Genomic DNA, 22,378 nt, shown 5'->3' with positions numbered 1-22,378 from the left:
GAGGGAATGGAGTGAGGTGGGGGGAGAGAGAGGGAGGGAGGAAGGAAGAGAGAGAAAGAATCTTAAGCCATGCCCACAGTGCAGCCCAATGCAGGCTTGATCCCACAACCCTGGGATCTTGACCTGAGCCAGATAGTCAGATGTCAACCCAGTGAGCCACCCTGGTGCCTCATGAACGTATTTCTTTTTTGGTGCTAGGATTTAAAAATGAATATTGATGAGAAGAAACTTACATTCCCTTATAGTGGAAAATATAGAGTTTTTAACTAAAAACTTGAAGATATTTTTAGTTTTATAATTTTTCATTTGAAAACTAAGGTTTGCTTAATACATGCTATTTGCAAAATACATAGTCTTAGAAATTATATGGTAGTTACTCTTAAATAATGGGATTTTTTAATATCCCTGGTTTGTTTTGTTTGTGTTTCCCTTTCAGTAAATGCTGTCTAGAATTTTTAAAAGTTTTCCTGGTGAGATTGTCTGTTGAAGAGTGATTAATCCTACCCTTTCTTGAAAGTACGTAATCTTTTCTTGTAATAACAGTACCTCTGCTTTTTCACAGCAGTACTCTGCCAAAGGTGACTATAAATCTAGTGGCATCAGCTATTGCAGTACTTTCTGCTAAATTGCTTTCCTTTTGTGTATTTTTTTCTTTTTGTCTTTTGAAAAGGAGAAAAAGTGTTGGAGTAGATTTTTCCATCTATTCAGTCTCTGTACTATATTTTTCATAATGGGCTGCATTTTTCTTTTAAAATTCACTTTGCCGTACTTGAGAAAAGAACTTAGCCATTAAGCATCTGAGAATGGGTGCTGCAATAAAATTTCGTTTTTCCTTGATTTGTCAGAATGCACATTTTTTTGTTTCTCTAACCCAGACCATGATTTCTGACTGTATTTCTTGTAGACTGAGCAAGTGGTTCATTTAAGAGTATATTTATATGCTTTATATCAAAAGCTATTCTAAATAATTGCGTGTTAAAATAAATAGACTTCATTTTGACCCCTTTGGAGACCATCCTACTTCCAAAACAGGGAATAATAAGAATGAGTATTTTTCAACAACCTTAATTTGCTTTCAAATAATAAAAAATCCTTACTCAGAATAATAGTGGGAGAAGTAAGTAGAGGCCTGTTCTCACCCGGTGAGTACTGTAATTATAAGCTAGTGTGGATGCTACAGTCTGTTTTTTATTTTGATATTCCTTTCAGTCATGTGAAAAGAAAGCAATTAACTGACATACTTTTTCGAATACTATTGGACGTTTATTTCAAAATATAATTGTGTTGCATAAAGGAAGTTTTAAATGTTGATCTATGTATCTTCCACAGTTAATTTTAACATTTTATTAGATTTTTACTGCAGAAAGTGCACATTATAGTTTTGCTTAAATAGCAGAGTAGCAGAATGGTAAAATTGTGAGTGAGCAGTAAAATTAAGTATATCCACCCTTATAATCATGGGAATGTGGCTAATTCATTTATTAATATATTAATTTTTAATAGACTGTTTTTGAGCAGTTTTGGGGTCAGCAGAAGGTAATAGAGTTTTCCCACATGTCCCTGCCTGTACTCAGCATAGCCTCCTTTATTATTAACATACCCCAGCAGAATGGTACTTTTGTTACAATTGATGAGCCTACACAGACACATAATCATCCAAAGTCCACAGTTTACTTTAGGGTTCACTCTTGCTGTCTGTTGTATATGCTAGGGGTTTTGGCACATACATGGCATGTGTCCACCATTGTAATATCATGCAAAATAGTTTCATTGCCTAAAAATCCACTGTGCTCCACCTTTTCATCTCTCTCTCCCTGCTAACTCCTGGTAACCAGTGGTCTTTTTATTGTCTCCATAATTTTGCCTTTTCCAGAATGTCTCTAGAGTTAGAATCATATGGTATGTAACCTTTTCATATTGGCTTCTTTCACTTATTAACATCCATATTTCCTCTGTCTTTTCTTGGCTGATAGTTCCTTTGTTTTTAGTGCTGAATAATATTCCATTGTCTGGATGTACTAGTTTAGTTACCTATCCAACCTAACCGAAGGGCATATTGACTCCTTTCAAGTTTTGGTATTTATGAATAAAGCAGCTATAAATATCCTTATGCTGGTTTTTGTGTAGCTATAAGCTTTCAGCTCCTTTGGGTAAATACCAACAAGTGTGATTACTAGATTGTATATATGATAAGAGTATTTTTGGTGTTCTAGGAAACTACCAAACTGTCATCTAAAGCAGCCATACGATTTTGCATTCTTACCAGCAATGAACAGGAGTTCTGTTCATCTACGTTGTTACCATCATTTGATGTTGTCATTCTGGATTTTGGCTATTTTGAAAAGTTTGTAGCAATATACCTTATTTTAGTTTGCATTTATTTCTCTGGTGACATATGATGGGGAGCATCTTTTTATATACTTATTTTTATCTGTATGTCTTCGTGTGAGGTGACTATTAAGGTCTTTAGCCCATTTTTAATTGGGGTTTCATTTTCTTATTGTTGAGTTTTTAAGAATTCTTTGTATATTTTGGATAACAGTCCTTTTATATTTTGGATAATGTCTTTTGCAAGAATTTTCCCCAAGTTTATGGCTTATGTTCTAATTGCCTTGATCTTGTATTTTACAGAGCACAAGTTTTTAATTTTAAAGAAGTTCAGCTTATCAATTATTTTTTCATGGATGGTGCTTTTGGTGTTGTACCTAAAAAGTCATCGTCCTACCCAGGATCATCTAAGTTTTCTCATATGTTATCTTCTGGGAGTTTTAAAGTTTTGCATTTAGGTCTATGATCTTGACTTAATTTTTGTGAAGAGTGTGAGGTCTATATCTAGATTCATTTTTTGGTGGTAAGGTGTGTAGGTCTTAGTCTTTTAGTAAGCCTGTGCTTCTGGACTGTGAACTTTGCAAGTGATTCTCAGTCAGCCCTCTTTCCCCTGACCCAGGTGAATTAGGATGGCTAATTCGGGTTCGAGTGGGTATTTCCCTTCCATCAGGTCATTTCAGCTCTTTTTTTTTTTTAATTTTTTTAAAAATTTAAATTCAAGTTAGTTAACATACAGTGGAGTATTGAGTTTCAGGAGCAGAATCCAGTGATTCATCACTTACATATAACACCCAGTACTCATCCCAACAAGTGCTCTCCTTTATACCCATCACCCACTTAGCCCATTCCTCCACCCACTTCCCCTCCAACAACCCTCAGTTTGTTCTCTGTATTTAAGAGTCTCTTATGGTTTGCCTCCCTCTCTGTTTTTATATTATTTTTCCTTCCCTTCCCCTCCCCTATGTTTATCTGTTGTGTTTCTTAAATTCCTATGAGTGAAATCGTATGATATTGGTCTTTTTCTAACTGACTTATTTCACTTAGCATAATATATTCTGGTTCCATCCACATTGTTGCAAATGGCAAAATTTCATCATTTTGATCGCCAAGTGATCCAGTGTGTGTGTGTGTGTGTGTGTGTGTGTGTGTGTGTGTGTCTGCGCACATATATATGTGTGCATATATATATATATATACACACAAACACACACACACCACATCTTTTTTTAAATGATTTTGAATTTTTTTTGGGGGGGGGGCGAGAGATAGAGAGAGAAAGCACATGAGTGGAGAAGGGGCAGAAAGGGGAGGGGAGAGAAGGTCTGAAGCAGATTCTGTGCTGATAGCAGAGAGCCTGATGAGGGGCTCGAACTCGAAGGTGAGATCATAAACTGGGCCAAAGCTGGTCGCTTAACCAACTGAGCCGCCCAAGCGCCCCCCACATCATCTTTATCCATTCATCAGTCTATGAACATTTGGGCTCTTTCCATAATTTGGCTATTGTTGCTAGCACTGTTCTGATAAACCCCTAGCAATTTAGGCTTCTGGTTAGTGTCTTTGGAGGGCAGATCTCATGAAGAACAGAATGCTCCAGTGTATTTAAAAATGGTTGCTTTTCCCCACCAATTGCTGGAAGCAGGAGGGGATTTTTCTCAGATATTTGCTGTGGAAACCTGGCGGAGCTCTTTGAGGTAAAACTCACGAAAGTATAAGGATTCCCTGCCCCTCCTTCACTGGGAAGTGACTGGGTGCCTATGGAGTTGTGACTCTCAGACGTGTCTACTTTAAGCCCCTAGCAATTCATCGATTATTGTTTGGACTTTCCTACCCAGGGACTTTTTTTGCTGTGGAGGTATCTTACTGGTGGGCTCATTTTGGTGAGTTACAATTCATGGTATTGGCCTGTCTGTCTTTGCAGTTTTGGGGGCAGCAATTTGCCCTGTGACCTCACCTGTCTTACGGATCTCAGAAGAGTTGTTGACTTTTAATCTGTTCAGCTTTTTCCTTGTTGTTAGGATGGAATGGCAGATTGCAAATTTCTTACGTGCTGGACGAGAAACTGAAAGTCTGTATTAATTTTTATGGGTGAGAAAATACATGATCTTCTAAAAGAGGGTTTAAATTTGATGTTTGTCAAGTAGGTGAAACTATAGAATAGGGGTACTTTACTATAGCAGTGTGAATAATTGTTATTTGACAAAGGTTTTGTTTGTATTGCAAATATATTAATAGTTCTAAAAAAATCAAAATGAAATGTTCTTCACTGTGTTAAACTTTGGTAAAGATTTACTAAGTTCTTGCTTTGACCATATTCCTATCAAGTTGATTAGAAGCTAGTTCAGATATAGGAGCAAATTATTATAAGTCTAGAAAATATACTTATCAGATATTAGGGAGATTCAAAATTTTATTTTTATTTTTTTTATTTCTGAGAGAGACAGTATAAACAGAGGAGGGTCAGAGAGAGAGGAAGATACAGAATCTGAAACAGGCTTCAGGTTCTGAGCTAGCTGTCAGCACAGAGCCCAACGCAGGGCTCGAACCCACGAACCATGAGATCATGACCTGAGCTGAAGTTGGATGCTTAATCGACAGGAAGATTCATGACTATTGCATTTGAAGAAAGGGAGTCTGAGAAATTATTGAATCATTCATATATAAATTTATTTTTATGGAAGATAATGCTTAATTATATTTATGCTCATAGGGTTTTCCAGTTTTTTTTTTCCCAACTGTGGCTATACATTAGAATGTTTTGTGGAACTGAAAAAATAAGCAATGCTCAAATGTATAATTGGATTTCTGCTGTAGATATTCTCATTGAGTGGGTCTGGTATGGGGCTTGACATCTATACTTGTCTATGTGAAATCTCTGGATACTTACTATGTAGAGCCAGAATTGAGAAAGACTGGCCAAATGTTTGACAGTTAGGATAGCGGTATTCTTAGTGAGGCAGACAGTAGATTAGAAACATGTTCAGGGCAGTGTGTGTAAGCTGACACTTTTCTATACCATTGCCTTTGGAGACAGAGCTATGCAGCTGGTAGGAAATATTTATGAAGGCAGTGCAGACTGGAGTTGCAGGGTTGAATTACATTGTTTCCCCATCCTAGCCTAGTATCACTGGACATGAGGACTAGCAATAAAAAAAAGGCCATGTAATCTCAGTAGAAAGTTGAAAAAATTTAGTCTTACAGGTGATCATCACCCTGATCAGGTGGAGGAGGCAGGTGAAGCACACACTGATGGGAAAACTGCAACACACATAGGTTGCCTTATTTATCACAGATCATTTGCCATATTTCCATTTTTTGATAGGATAAATGTATGATGTACTGCTTTTATCTGGTGACTTTCACTTATTCCTCATAACAGTGTGGAATAAAATCTCTCAGCTGCTAAATGAGAGATTTTGTTGTTTATTTTTACACTAAATGTTAGAGTTGGTCTGATGTTAAAGTTCCTTCTCTTCATTTTTAGAATGCTTTCATCAATATTCGTTGACTACATTATGGTGGTGTTTAGATTTTTAACTTTGTTATAATCACATTATGGTTTAGTTTCTTCAAGACTTAAGCTATTAAAAATAAAAATCATCCACTGAGCTTTTATTCAGAGTACTAAGCCAGTTGAGAGTAGCAACACCTTGAAGGCCTACTAGAGTTGTGAATTACTCTGCTGAAAGTACAAGAATGGACTAAATGAAGTGGTAACAGAAGTTGGTGGGAAATCACTGGGGTTTTTGATGGATTAAAATACCCTCTTGTGTTTACTTTATTTTACTGTGGCAGGGAGGAACAGTGTACCCTTCAAAGACTTTTTTGGTTTGTTAGCAGAATATAGGTTCAACAGAAATTACTTTCACACAATATTGTATAATTAAATATATAATACTGTAGGATAATTTATTAGTTACTTAAGGGTTCATGAAAAGTTTAATTTTCTGTATTCTCATCCTTAAACTTTTCAGAATATAAATGTATTTTCAGAAGCTGCACAGGATGTCAAAGTTCTACAGTTGTTTTCCATCATTTTATATGTATTCCAATCTTCCAGTCCTAGGGTGGAAAATTGAATGTGTCACTCTTGTAGAGGTTGGAATAATGCCAATACTTTCTTTGCCTTTTTTTTTTTTTCTTCATTGACAGGAATTGATGAACAGACTCTCTGAGAAGATATATGATCTTAAAAGATCTTAATAATTTACTAAGTATTTACCAGTATTGGTATTTTCACATTCTTTCAAAAGTAGAGGCTGTCAAAATGTGTGCATAATACATAGCAGTAGTGAGAGCCATGAAAACTTGCCTAGGAGCTGTCCTCTCAGAACTTCACCACTGGCTGCTGTCCCATTGTCTGCTTCTTTGACTGTTTTTTTATTCAACTTTGCTGACAGCACAGTAGAAATCTTAGTAGAAGGAAGACTAAACTAAGAGAAACTATTACAGTGATGGTGATATCAGCCTAACATGATCGGAAGGTAAAAGGAATAGGCTGAACTTACAGATTCATGGAATTTTAAAAGACCCTTTATAAAGGGTCTTCTTGTTGTTTCTCATCTATTAAATACTTCCTGTATTTAAACCTTGAATGAAATAAAAATGTTTAAAAATTGAGTGCAGGACAGAAGGAAATAAGGAGCTTAATTGCAAAAATGCTGAACTGTAGTGTGATTTTCTTTTTCCTCTTTCTATGCTGCATTTCAGTTAGGTTGCTGAGTAGTGAAATTCATTCATTGTTTGTGAAAGATATTTTTAAATCCTAGATAAAAGGGATTTTAAAAATTATATTTAAGAATATAATGTTTTAACTTATTTCATTAATAATTGCAACCATTTTCTGCCTTAAATTCAGTCTTTTGTTTTTGGCTATTTGTTGTTCATTTATTGTTCAAACAAGCTAATTCTTTTTTTATACCATACCATTTTTTTTTGTATGGTATACATACCATATAATTCACCTTTTTAAAGTATATGGTTTAGGACTTTTCATTATATCCACTGTCTTATGCAACCATCAGCATTTCTTACCTTCAGAACATTTTCTTAACCCAGTATAAAACCCCCACCTAGTATCAATTGCTCTGCCTTACCCTCTTCACCCAATCCTGTTCACAACCACTCATCTATTCTGTATTTCTATGGATTTATTCTGGACATTTAATGTAAATAGAATCATATAAGATGTAGTCTTTTATGTTTGGCTTCTTTTACTTAGCATAATGTTTTTGAGGCTTATCCATATTGTAGCATGTATTAGGGGTTCATTTCTTTTTATGGCTGAATCTTTCATAGCATAAATACACTGCCTATTATTTGTCTAGTAATCAGTTGATGGACACTTGGATTTTCCTCTTTTTTGGCTATTAGGAATGATGCTGTAAACATTTGCAGAAGTTTTATATCTATGTATATTTTCATCTCTCTTCTTTATATTCCGGAAGGAGTGGAATTGCTGAGTCATATGATAACTCTGTGTTTAACGTCAAGGAATTGCCAATTATTTTCCAAAGTTGGCTGTACCATTTTACAGTAGTCTTAAAAACAGTAATCGAGGGTTCTCATTTCTCCACATCCTCCCAAACCTTTGATGTTGTCTTTTATAATCATACTAGAGGAGGTGGAGTAGTATTTTATTGTGGCTTTGATTTGCATTTCTCAAATGACTAATGATATTGAGCATCTTTTTATATATATTTTGGCTATTTGTATGTCTTTTGAGAAATGTCTATTCATATCCTTTCTCCATTTTTATTTATTTTTTAAAATGTTTATTTTGAGCAAAGAGAACATTTTCAGGAGAGTGGCAGAAAGAGAGAGAGAGGGAAAATGAGAATCCCAAGCAGGTTGTGCAGTGTCAGTGCAGAGCCCAACACGGGGCCTGACTCCACAAACTATGAGGTCATCACCTGAGCTGAAACTAAGAGCTGGATGTTCAGCATACTGAGTCACTCAGTCACTCCCTTCTCTATTTTTAAATTTGATTATTTAGTTGTAAAAGCCCTTTATATTCTGGATATTAAATCTTTAATCAAATATGTGATTTATTCTCCTTTTCTGTGGATTTCTTTTTTCACTGTCTTGATGGTGTCTTTTGAAACAAAATGTTTTCAGTGTTGATGAAGTCCGGTTTATCTATTTTTTCCTTTGTGGTTTATGCTTTTGGTGTTATATCTAAGAAACCACAACCTTATCTGAGTTCACAAAGAGGTATGTTTTCTTTTAAGTGTTTTATAGTGTTAATTCTTTTAGGTCTCCATTTTCAGCTAATATTTTTTATGTAGTGTAAGATAGGGGTCTAAATTCATTCTTTTTCTTGTGGATCTCCAGTTGTCCTAAGACCATTTGTTAAAAAGTATTCTTTTTCTATTGAGTTGTCTTGACATCCTTCTCAAATCAATTAACCATAAATATCTATTTCTAGATTCTCAGTTCATTCTATTGATCTAGCCATACAGTAACTAATTATACCAATACCACACTTTTTTGATTACTGTAATATTGTATTATGTTTTGAAATTGGGAAAATGTGAGTCTTCCAACCTTGTTCTTCCTTCTAAAGATTGTTTTGGTTATTCTGGGTCCCTTTCCACATTAATTTTAATCTCATTGTAGGGTCAGCTTGTCAATATCTGCAAATAGCTAGGATTCTGCTATTGTGTTCATTTTATAGATCATTTTGGTGAGTATTCTCCATGAATATGGGATGATTTTTTTCTTAGTTCTTGTTTGAACAATGTTTTGTAGCTTTCAGTATACAAGTCTTGCATTTCGTTGAGTCAATTTGTCCTATTTTTATTCTTTGTGATATTGTAAATGGAATTGTTTTCATTTCACTTTTCAGATTTATTGCCAATGTATAGAAGTACGATTGATTTTTGTATATTGATCTTGTGTTGTGCAAACTTATGTTGTGCAACCTTGCCCAAACCAATTGAACAACCTTTATTTGTTCAATTTTTTTTGTAGTGAGTTTCTTAGAATTTTCCATATACAATATCATATCTTCTATGAATAGAATAATTTTAGCTTACGTTTTCTTTTTCCAATCTGGACACTTTTCTTTTCTTTGTCTCTTTTCCCCCTGAGCCTGAATATCCTACATATGTTGAATGGAAATCGTAAGAGTGGATATTCTAGCTTTTTCCTGAGCTTAACAGGAAAATATACATTTTAATCTTTTAGCATTAAGTATGACCTGAGTTATGGGTTTTTCATACATGCCCTTTGTCAGGCTGAGGAGGTTTCCTTTTCCTTGAGTGTTTTATCTTGGAAGGGGGTTGGATTTTGTCAAAGATGTTTTCTGTGTCCACTGAGATGATCATGTGATTTTTGTCCTTTATTCTGCTAATACAGTCTTTGATTCTGTGGGCTTTTGAAGGATAGGGTTGTTTACTCATTTTAATATCTTGCTTAATTTGCTAAGAACAATTCCTGTCACATAGCTGAAGTCTCTAAAATGCTTGTAGGCTGATCATTTTATACATGAAAACATTTATAGGGAGGCAGTCTCAAAATTTCAACCATAATTAGAATAGAGAACTCAACTTTTGCTTATTCTGCTTGGCTATGGTACTCTAGTATTAAAATTAGTAGGTATTTGTTACCATGAACCAACATGAGGAATGAGTCTGAAAAAGATATTTTTTAATGTTTAATATTTTGAGAGAGGGAGAGAGTACATGAGCTGGGGATAGGCATAGAGATAGGGAGAGACAGAATCCCAAGCAAGCTCCAAAGCTCCATGCTGTCCGTGCGGATCCCCACGCTAAGGCTTGATCCCAGGACAGTGAGATCATGACTTGAGCCGAAATCAAGAGTCGGAGGCTTAAGGGAATGAGCCACGCAGGTGTCCCTGGAAAAAATTTTTTGATTGGTGTATTGCTTTTGCGCAATTGGTTTTATGTTTACCTTGCTACTAAAAGTTCCGTTTGGTCTAGTTTTATAGTTTTAGACCAGTCTGGGTTTATTTTGTACTCAGATGCAAAATGTTATAAATGTTCATTCTGTTTTCATTCTTTGGTTTTAAAATGACTAAAAGCAAGTCAGGAAGTGATGTTTACATTCTAACCGAGGCCCGTGGATACAAGGGCACCTGGCTGTTGTGGGTCCCAGACAGACCAGGTCTAGCCACTCTCTGCTGACAAAATCAAAGTAGAGAGACAAGCAGTGGTGAAACAGGAAAGGAACTTATTTCCGTGAGGCCACCACTGGCAATAGAGCAGGCTAGAGTCTTAGACTGTCTTCATTGTGCTTAAAATACTTCAGGAAAATGTGGGACAAAACTCAGTGGGTACATGCACATGGGCAGTAAAAGATCGATCATTGTCTCAGGGTCAATTCTGTGAGATCTTGCTGGTGTTGGGACAGTCCCTGTTGCTTGAGGGGTAGTTTAGGTTCCATCATGGGATGTTTTGCCCACTGGGTCCTTTGCCTGAGTTAAAAGATAAGTTGGAAAGTAAAACTAAACAGTTAGAAAGTACTGACTAAGGTCAAAATGGAGAATTTTAACATGTGAAAATTGGCTCTTTTTTTTTGCTGAATGAAGGCTTGGTGATTTATATATAAATATCTGTATGCATATATGTTTGTGTGTACTAGAGTTAGACTGCCTGGGTTCAAACCCCAGCTTCTTTACCAACTAGCTGTATGGCCTTGGGCAAGTTATTTAACCTTGTTTTACCTCAGTTTCCTCTTTTGTAAACAACAGAGCCTATAGTAGAGGTACTCTTGTAAGCTAATACATATATGATACTTCATATATACTAAGTGTTTAATAAATCTTAACTACTTTGATGATATTGATGTATGTAAAGGCTTCCTAATTCTTCCTTTCTTCCTCCTGTTCCAAAATACAAAAAAAAAACCCATTTAGACAATTGAATGAATGTGTATTTTGAATTTGAATTTGGTATATAATATAAAAGGTTTAACTGGTTTTGGTCTTTGTTTCTGCTTATCTGTCTACGTACCTCTTCTTGATTATTCTTCAGTAATTGCTAGTTTCATCATGTTATTTTTTTCCTTAAGTATTTCTTTTCTCCCTGTTGCTTACTTAGAGGTTCATATCTAAGTTCAAAGACTTTGATTTCAGTCCGTTGTAGTCTTGTCTTCTGCAGCTCTTACTCAGGAATTATGATGGTTCTTGTTTGGACAAAACCTATAAGTAGTTGTGCACGCTGTTTGTGGCCTGTGTCATGGCCCATTTACATGAATTGGTTTAATCCAGAGACAAAGGTGACAGTTGGATTAGGTAGATACCCTAGCTTTAGATAGGTAAGCAGTTTAAAAAAAAAAAAAAAGACACTAAAGGTATCTATGATAGGAAGATAGGACCATTTTAAAAAGAGTACACTGGAGTTCAGAATTAAAAGGTAAGCTATATTGACACCAAGAAATACACAGTGTAGCCTTATAGTTTGGCTTTGTCTTATAATTGATTGATACATATAGAAAGGAGCAGACACCATTATAATTATAGGTATGAATATTTGCATCTATGAATGCTGTTTAGTGATCTAATATAGTCAGGGTTGTTTTTTTCTTATATTATGGTGTGTCCACTATAAGGTATCTTTAATTCTTGTTAAAGTAGTGAATATACTGGTTAAATAATGATAAAGGCTACCATTTGAGGAGTACGCTCTCAGTGGTTTTAATTCTTATCATAGTTCTGCAAGCTAGACTAGATAGGTATCTGCGTTTTATAGATAAGAAAGTGGAGAGTTGTAATAATTCTCCTCAGGTCACAGCAAGTACTGGTGGAGTCAGCATATGAACCGACTTGAAAGTAGATGTCTTAATAATTCTCACGGTGCCTCAGATGTTCCTGTGGCACATCAACAACAGCAAAACCAAACAGGATACCGAACTAGGCTACTTCTCAGGCAATTTGGGTTAGGCAGTTTGCAGTGGAGCTGGAATTCTGACACCTACCAGGATTGAGAGCTACTTGCTTTGGAACTTATGTTCTTTCAAACTAAAACTTTTTGATGATATAGAAGTAATTTGCATTCATTCCTTAGAATTTTATTTTAAACTTTTTGTTACAGTGGAGTAATGACTTAGGATTTTTTCCCCCAACACATGGGGCTTTTGTAGTATCAGGATTCTTCAGGGCTGGCTGCAGCATAGAACTACCTTATCCAAAGGAAAAAGGCAAGACATCAGTAGTAACCTTGAGAAAACTCACTTCTCTTAGCCTCAGAATTATCATTTGTAAAATATGGATAATAACCACCTTTCAGAGTTACTGTAAGGATTAAGTACAATTATGTATTTAAGAAACAGAGCCTGAAACTTAGTAGAAAGTAAGTGGTTTTTCTTTATTAAAGCATATTTATCATCTTAGTGATGAGTGACTATGTTAATATTAATATCATAAAAAAGTACAGTTTTTCTGGAATAGTGCCATACATAGAGTAAGAGCAAACCATTCTTGACTACCATGTACTAACTTCCTGGACTTACATATACTTTCCAGTCTGTATGAATAAAATATTGATTGATGCTCACAGCATGTTGAAGTTTTCAGACCAGTTATTTGCTTACACTGTACTTAACCAAGAATCAGTTTTGTGTATTCCCACATCTGTTTGTGCCTGTTATATTTGATGTTATAATCAAGTAATTGGTTCACCTTAAGAATATATAAACTGATGAAATGTGAATGCAAATGGAGGTTTTTTTTTTTTTGTTTTGTTTTAATTTATTTGAGAGAGAGAACACAAGCAGGGAAGGGGCCAAAGAGAGAGAGAGAGAGAGAGTGTGAGAGAGAANTTTTTTTTTTTTTTTTTTTTGTTTTAATTTATTTGAGAGAGAGAACACAAGCAAGGAAGGGGCCAAAGAGAGAGAGAGAGAGAGAGAGCGCGAGAGAGAATCTGAAGCTGACTCCACACTATCAGTGTAGAGCCCGGTGCAGGGCTCAATCCCATAGACTGTGAGAACATGACCTGAGCTGAAGTCAGGAGCACGCTGTTTAACTGACTGAGGCCTCAAAGGGTTGGACTTCATGAAGGTTAGTCACTTAAAATTTCTCTGATGCTGTGTGTATAAGGTAATGGTAAATGATCAGAAAAGAAATAGATTCTATGTGGATGCTGCACTTAGTATCTTTAAAGTCCGTTTAAAATATTAAACTACAAATCTTATACCAGGGTATTTATAGCTGTGTTTTATTTAAGAAAAATAATTCTGAACTCTAGTATTAACTTAAAGAATTCTTTAGGAGTCCCTGGATGGCTCAGTCAGTTGAGTGCCTGACTTCAGCTCAGGTCATGATCACATAATTCGTGGGTTTGAGCCCTGTGTCAGGCCCTGTACTGACAGCTCAGAGCCTGAGGCCTGCTTCAGATTCTGTGACTCCCTCTCTCTCTGCCCCTCCCCCTGCTCATGCCCTGTCTCTCAAAAATAAACACTAAATGTTAATTTTTTTAAAAAAATATAGGAGTGTTTGGATAATATCACAAGATTTGCAAAATTATATATGATTTCTGAAAAATGATAGGTAAATAGATTTTTTATGATTTTTTTGTAATAGCTCACGTTTTAAATTAACTTCTCATCTGATTAGATGAGAAGTTTTACTCCATGTAAAATGAGAATTTCAGAATATGCTAATTGGTGCCAGAAAGAATAATTTAGCTGTATGGATTAGAATTAGACTCACTCTACTAGCTAAAAAGGCAGAGTCTATGCTGTCATCCTGACAAAAGAAATGGATGAACAGAGTTGTAGGTATTTCTTTCTTTAGCCAACCAGGTGTCATTTGTTACTACCAAGTGCCAGTAGTAGCAATTGAAATCTAGCTTCCTGTAGATGCTTTTGGGCAATTGGTGTAGTGAAAATAGTACTGTTAATACTGATGATGATGATGATGATGGTGATGATAAAAGTTTAAAGATGTTTAAAGAGTAGGATACTATAGGCTAAACATGCATGATTATTAGTTTATGAAATAATAGAGCAGCTAATTGCTGGCAATAAAATGAAAACATCCCTGGAAAATAAATATCACCTAGAAAGCTTTTAGAAATCAGAAGGAAAAAAGTGCATAGAAAATAAGAATTTAACCTTTAGTGTGTGATTACTTTTACTTAAGAAGAACCCTAGGGCGTATATTAATCTAGAAAACAATCTATACACCTGAATATGGCCTTGTATAAAGAGGGCTACAATTGTATTAAATCCCATCACATTTAGTTTTAGATGTAAGTTTTTATTTTCAGTTAATATTTAACTAGTGAAAAGTAGATTAGTATAGCAGCATGTTAAAATGGCTAATTTCCTGTTTCAGGTTTATGAAAATAAAAAGCATGTAAAAATGCTTGGCACATAGTAAGTTGTATGAATGTTTGTGTTTTTATTTTGTTCTTAGCATATCTTCATATAGGAGTATAGACTCTGGAGCCAGAATGTTTATTCATATCTCTTCTCTGCTGCTTTCTAGTTGTGTGACTTACAAGGTACTTTATTTCTTAGTGCTTCCGTTTCTTATCTGTTTATAGGGGAGAAACTATATATTCTTCATAGATTATGAGGATTAAATGAGTTAATATGTATAGCATACTTAGTATAATGCCTGACACAGAAAACGTGTGTTTATTGTTATTATAGGGAAATTAATATGTTTGCATATTTTGTAATCAAGCCTATTGTAAAAAATTGATTCATTCATTGGTGATATAACATCATGCCACAGTTGCAAACAGTTATGTGGTTATATTAATTTACACTGTTAAAAAATAACACTACGGGAATGAACAGTGCCTAAAAGAATTGGCTCCAAAAGCATTATTCTAAAATGACATGTCTGTGCTTTTCAGATTTGTTTGCTGTCTTGGGCAAAATTGAATGTGCTGCAGATCAACTATCTTTTCTCTTTTTATCTTAAGGGGGAAAAAAACTGGGCCAGAGTAAAGTGTATTAAATGTATTTTATGTTCTGTATATTTTTATTTTTGATAGTTCTTTTATTTTCTAGAAGGAATAGTTATTTCTTTTAGCCTGTAATCTCTGAGTCTTCTGATTAAGAGCAGAAGCTAGTTGATTAGATTGATGTGTAATAAATGTAATTCTGAATCTCAATCTCAGTAAAAAGCCTGTATTGAATATCAGGTCATTAGAATGTTAGTCTATTATATAACTTAGCAATAGCTATAAAAAGCCCACACATACTATAGACTCCTTAACGAAATTAATGACAGCTTTGGTCGTCCAGGAGTAGAATGTTATTGTCAACATGACAGTGGAGCTGCAGTAATCCAGCTTCAGTTCCTGATTAATGAGGTTAGTGAATTGCTTTAATCTGTCCTACTTCTATATGAAATAGGGGCACATCTGGTGTTTCAGATTTCTTGCATGCATTCATATTTAAATATTTGTACAAAAGTGAATTTCTTGTAGATCAGAGCTAATAGCAGTTCACTTTAAAGGCATTGTCAGGGGAAGTTACATAAATAATGCAAGATGTTTCTCAAAACGGTGTTGCAAATAGAATGGAATAAGGTAAATCTTTTTTGGTATAAAGTGCTGCATTTAAATTTTATTTCATGGATATTGAAAGTTATGTAACATTACAATCTATACTAAAACTTTTTTTAGAGATTGAGCTTATTGTAAATAACACAATGTACTTCTCTAATGAATTGTTTGAAATATAACCTAGAAACAAAAATCCATTAGAAACTGGTTATTGTCCAAAATTCTTGTTTTGCACTTATTGGTTCAAGTAATTGATGATGCCTTTCTTTTTGGTGGAGCATAAAGAAACAAATGAGCAAAAGGAATAGAAAGAGACAAATCAAGAAATACACACCTAATTGTAGAGAACAGACTGATTTATCAGAGGGGAGAGGGGTGTGGAGGAGGGATGGGTGGGATAGGTGATGGGGATTAAGGAGGGCACTTGTCCTGATGAGCACCTAGAGATATATAGAATTGTTGAGTCACTATGTTGTACACCTAAAACTAATATATGCTGTATGTTAACTGGAATTAAAAAAAAAAAAAAGGAAAATAAAAAGTTGAGAAATTAAAAACATGAGCGACTCTGAGAATAGATGTTTACTGTATGCAGTGATGGGCAGGAAGACCTGGTCATAAAATACATTACTCCAGAAAAGACTTCTATCTTTAGATGTGGTGATAGTCTGTGGACCTTCTTTTTGGCCTCATGTCCTTAGGTTCCATGGAATAAATTCTTAAATATATGTGAAAGGAAAAAAACAACGCTTGATACCTCTGACCTTATGTAAAATGTTTTTATTTGTATCAGAAGATTAATATGCAATTGTGTAGGCTTTTCAGGATCAGTGTTATTTAAAAACTTCAGTATTCTGCATAGAATTGTGTAATAGGCATTGTAAAATGTTAAAATACAGAAGAAATCACAATATAGAAAGTTGTGAAACCCATTTATGAGGACTCAAGATTATTTTCATACTTTTAAAAAGTGTTTGTTATGAAATTATTCTACTAGCAGTTAGTTTCCAAATAAAGAGGTCCTGTGTCTACTCCCTCCAGCTCCCCCTAAGTGTAACATTATGTATAACAATAGTAAGATGTCAAACCAGAAAAATAACATCCATATACTATTATTAGCTATAGACCTTATTTAGATTTCACCTCCAGGTTTCTACATGCACTCCTGTGTGTATGTGTAGTTTTGTGCAATTTTATGACACATACAGATTTGTGCAGTGACCACCATCAACAGGATGCAGATCAGTTTCGTCATCATAAAGAAATTCCCCAGGCTACCCTTTTATAATTGTGTCCCCTCCTGTTCTTAGTCCCTAATCCCTGGCAACCATTAACCTGTTCTCCATCTTTATACTTGTGTTAAGATTATTTCTTAAAGCTGTACGTGAACCAGGGCACCTGGATGACTCAGTCACTTTAGTATCTTAATTTCGGCTCAGGTCATGATCTCACAGTTTGTGGGTTTGAGCCCCGTGTTGGGTTCTGTGCTGACCGTGCAGAGCTTGCTTGAGATTCTCTCTCTCCCTGTCTCTCTGCCCCTCTGCTGCTCACTTGCATTCTCTCTCTTTCAAAATAAACATTACAAAAAGAAGCTGTGCATGAACCAATGTAAATAATATATTGCATATTACCTATACACCTAAATTTTAGAAATCTTAAGTAGTTTATGTTGTCATTCATATTACAGAATTCTTTTTAATAGGAGTCATCATAGAGTTCTTGGATATGACCTTTTATTTTACATGCTTCATTGTTACTTTTTGAGTACTTAAAAGTGATGTTACTGTTTTAAAAAGGCTTATCAAAATATGAATATTTAAATGAGGTTGGCTATGGAAATCTGACCATTGGGAGCAGCTATTTGCTTTTGTTTTTAGTAAACTATGTATAGGTAAAGGAGCCACCAGAGGAGGTAGTCAGCTGTTACTGCCAGTTTGGCTCTACATCTCTTCTTCCCTGAAATTTCAAAACAGTGTGGACAGCATGAGAGAGAAGTTGACATGCTGTGAAACTATGGTGGAAATAAGAATGAAGAGTACATATCTTTGATACTCTGAATTCTTTGAGTTTCACTGCTTCAAAGTGATGTATTTTTTATATTTTTTATTTATCTTTCTTTTTAGAGAGAGAGGAAGAGAGACCGTGAGTAGGAGAGAGGGACAGAAAGAGAGAGAGAATCCCAAGCAGCTCTATGCCCAGTGTGGTATCTGACATGGGGCTTGATCCTATGACCCTGGGATCGTGACCTGAGCTGAAATCAAGAGTCGGATACTCACCCAACTGAGCCACTAGGCACCCGTTCAAAGTGATACAGATAAGAGGATGCTTTCTAGCGAAAGGGAGAGTATGTAGACTTTATTTCTGCTTACTCATAGTCATGTAGCAGTAGGAATTACACAATAGAGAAGCCTCCATAGAATTTCAAAAAGGGAAAGAACTTGGAAAGATGATTTAATGTAAATTTTGTCTTTAGAGCTATTTTAATCCTCTTTGATAAAGAGAAACTCTTGGTTTAAAAGATTTTAAGATTTCTCATAATAACCTAGATGATTAGAACTGCAAATCCATTTTGAAATTAACATAAATTCTTCATATTAACATTTTAAAAATTCAGTATAGACGAAAAATATCTGACTCTTGAGGAAAACATGCACATGTCTTAATAAATCAGCCTTAGTCTAGAGATTCTTAATCCTGTTCACACATCAGAATCACCTCTGAAGATTTTTAAAAATACACCTGTGTAGGTCCTTGCTCTGAAAATTCTGGTTTGTCAGGTCATGGATGAGACTGAGCTTCCTGTATGATTCTCGCATAGGGCCAGAGATTTTCAGCTCCATAGTTAATAGGATTTAATAGTATCTACCTAAATTAGTTGATTGTTCAAACCTTTGAATATTAAAGTTAGAGTGTCCTAAATGCTATCTTTCTGTTCTGTATCACTCTAGTAGTAGAATTAGGATCTAGGCATAGTACATTCAGAAGAATTTGTCTTAAGTCAAGTAAAATGGGAAAGTTACTTCGTATTATTGTATTTTTCTTTTGCCCAAGGAAAATGTACAGTAGTGGTCATGTCACCCATGTAGTCTGACCTCTAATTTTATATAGCTAGTTATAAACCTTAATATCCAACTAGATTCTAGTGTACTTGTAGTTTATAAGATACTAAATCGTACTTTAAATTACTGAAGAAGTTAGAGCATTTCTTATACATAGATATACATGTAACACACTCTTTTACACCTGCTGTTTAGAATTTGGGTGAGGCAAATATTTCTCAGAACTAAACCTATTGGCAAAAAGTTTTGAAATCTGGGAAGATTTTTTGGGCAGCTCTTTAGTAGCTTTAGTGTTTGTAAAATGTATTCTGTGTAAAATATATTACACTTTATTTTTAAGGGAGCTCTTGTGAGTGCCTTGGCTGATGACACCTTACATTTATGGAATTTACGTCAGAAGAGACCTGCCATATTACACTCACTTAAATTTTGCCGAGAAAGGTAAGAATTGTTTGTTGTCCTACATTTAAGATATTTGTTATTCTGTTTTGAAATATTTTCTTTGAATTCTGTTCTTCGATATTTTTTTGTAATAGACCTTATGCACAGTCTGAAAAGTAATTCAAGAGCGTCAAAGGATATACGTCAAAGCAAATTTCCTTCCCTTCCAGACCCATTGTCCTCTCCAGAGACACCACATAAATTTGTTTTGTGTCCTTCTTGAAATACTTAGTGTGTGCATATAGGCAAAGATCTCTGTATATAGCCCCCCCCTTTTTTTTCTTTGCACAAAAGGGAAGGCGTTACCTATTCCTTCTATAATTTGTATTCACTCAACAGTATATCTGATTGTTTCATATTGGACACAGGCCAGCCTTCCTTTGTTATTTTCACAGCAGCATGATAATTCCATCGTATGGAAGAACCCTAATTTAGTCTGTCTTTATCAGTGGACATTTACATCCCTTTTGGTCAGCTGTTCATTTCCTCTGCTCTGTTGTGATGTTATGTTACATATATGTCTTCATCCATTTATGCAAGTCTATCTGTAAGGTAAATTCGTAGCTTGGTCACAGAAATCTCATCTATGACCTGCGAGTTTTGTGCTATGATTAGTAGTAAAACCTTTTTTTTTCTTTCTTAATTCCAGTATAATAAGCACACAGTGTTAACTTTTGGTGTACAATGTGGTGATTCAGCAATTATGTACATTATTCAGTGCTCATCATGTGTACTTTTAATCCTCTTTCACCTATCTTACTCATTCCCTCACTCATCTCACCTCTGGTAGCCATCAGTTCTCTATAGTTAAGGGTCTGATTTTTTTGTCTTTTGTTCATTTGTTTCTTAAATTCCATGTGTAAGTAAAATCCTATGGCATTTGTCGTTCTCTGATATATTTTACTTAGCATTTTACCTTCTAGATCTATCTGTGTTGTTACAAGTGGGAAGATTTTATTCTTTTTTTATGGCCGATTAATATTCTACTGTACATTAGAAAGACCTTTTCCACCTAATTTGATTAAACTTTCTCCCATATTTTCTTTTTCTAATGTTTATTTATTTAGTTTCAGAGAGAGAGATAGGATGCATGGGTGAGTGGGGGAGGGGCAGGGAGCGAGAGAATCCCAAGCAGGCTTCATGCCGTCAGTGCAGACCCCAACATGGGGCTCAATTCCATGAACTGTGAGATCATGGCCTGAGCTGAAATTGAGAGTCAGAAACTTAAGCAACTGAGCCACCCGGGAGCTCCTCCCATATTTTCTTATAATGCTCTTAAAGTTGGATTTTTATGCTTAATCTTTAATTCATATAGAATTTACTTTGGTCTGAGATAAGAGTAAAAAAAATATAGGCACCCTTCATTGCTTATGAGATCTATTTTTTGATGTATATATAAAAACGTGTGTGTGCTCACGCACGTGCTTATAAGCCTGAGCAGATGTGAGTATATATGTATATGTGCCAAAATTAAGAAATCTGGGTTTATATAGTATCTGAATGCAGTGAGGTTAGTGTCTTTAGGCTCTGTCTTCTGTGAAAGCCAGGCATCAGACTGCCCAGTGTATCTAAGGATCAGACCATTCCTGCTTTGATAAAGCAGGTTATATAAATATGTCAGTTTGTTAAGTCTGGGTTTTTGCCCACAGTGGCCCTCCAAAGTAGGCAAGCTAAAAGGCTGGTGAGAATATAGCAGTTCAGATTTCTTTAGCCAACACCAAGACATGTCTACACTGTGGTGGACAGAGACCAGAGCTGGCAGGGATCAGTAGCAAAATTTGCTATTGGGCTACATCTTGCTTGGTAAGTTAGATCATCTAAGTAACTTGGAATCATGGTTCTGGTTCTTCTAGGAGAGGGGCAGAAGTGAAGAAGGAGTTAATGGAAGGAGAGAGGGGTGACATAGGGCAGGAAAAGCAAGCAAAAAGTTAAGGTTCAGTTCTTTTCTACCTGCTAGGAATAGGGCCAGCCTCAACTTGCCAGGTAGAATTCCTTATTCTCCTTGCCACCTGGATCTCAGAGGAAGCCCTGCATCAGCTTCAGATGCCATCAAGCAGGTGGAGATAGTGATAGGCATCTTAGTGCTAGTACACATCTTGTGAGTGTCGTAGCACCTGTTGGAAATGGAAGTCAGGTCCAGCTGAGTAGTTGTCATCCTGGTGTGATTTTACCCCCCAGAAGGCATTCAACAATGTGTATAGACCTGTTGTGTCACAGTTGGAAGAGGGAGGAGTGAACAGTGCTACTGCCTCTGCTAGATAAAGGCGAGGGATGCTGCCAAATAAGTTACAATGACAAAGCGATCAGTCCCTCATAACAGTGTTTAACTAGTCCAGCCTATCAGTAGTGTCAAAGTTAGGAAGCTAGACTCTAGCACATTAAAATGGTATTATTTGGTCCATGTAGTGTTGTGATCTACCACCCACTGGAATGATGCTGCCAGGAAGCAGAATTCCAATAGAAGAAATAACCTCAGTGGCCGGTGGCCTGTCCATATTTCTCACTGGGACACAGGAATGTAGCAGTATAGGGTCCAAATTCAAAAACATATACGGTAGGTTATTATGGTATATCATCATGCAAAAAAGACCAAAGTTCAAGAAGTCCCAGAATAGTCTCAGTCCTGTGATTATCAGGTATGAATTAAGTTTCCTCAATAGTACTTCAAAGGATGGTCTCCAAGAAATTCTGGTAAAAGTGGGTAAAGAATGGCAAGTTAGTCTAGAAGGTGCCTCTAGGCACAACCTTGAGAAGCAGAAGACACCTTTATGTGAAGTACAAAAAAGGAACCTGTCTTCTTGGTGAATGCAGCCTCACAGAGAACCCCCTACCCTCCTTCGTTGGGTGCTATTATGCAGGGCATATTCTGTACAGTTGTATGCAGTGGTCCTAAAAGTTACAAATGAAATAAACTGATAGAGTTCCCAGTTTTGAGTTTTGTAATAGAGCTCAGCCAGTTGAGCAGCAGAAGTTAATTGGTCCTGTTCAGTTCACCTTCGCCTTGGACTTCATTAGGGCAATACTCATTCCTTGATTATCTCCTTAGGATGAGATCCTCCAGGATAGCTA

At 35.7% G+C, this 22,378-nt stretch overlaps 1 protein-coding gene across 2 annotated transcripts in view; it reads left to right on the top strand.

Moving 5' to 3' along the window:
* STXBP5 (syntaxin binding protein 5) overlaps positions 1-22,378 on the top strand; it is a 160,519-nt gene that overhangs the window by 11,395 nt on the left and 126,746 nt on the right. For both annotated transcript variants that reach the window (XM_077776130.1, XM_077776129.1), the window contains exons 3-4: positions 15,533-15,614; positions 19,209-19,309. In XM_077776130.1, the coding sequence (XP_077632256.1) occupies positions 15,533-15,614; positions 19,209-19,309 (183 nt within the window). The remainder of the gene's footprint in view (positions 1-15,532; positions 15,615-19,208; positions 19,310-22,378) is intronic.

The sequence above is a fragment of the Crocuta crocuta genome, unplaced genomic scaffold, assembly GCF_008692635.1.
Source record: "Crocuta crocuta isolate KB4526 unplaced genomic scaffold, BGI_CrCroc_1.0 scaffold25, whole genome shotgun sequence".
Taxonomy (NCBI): domain Eukaryota; kingdom Metazoa; phylum Chordata; class Mammalia; order Carnivora; family Hyaenidae; genus Crocuta; species Crocuta crocuta.
This window is presented reverse-complemented; position numbering and strand designations above follow the sequence as displayed.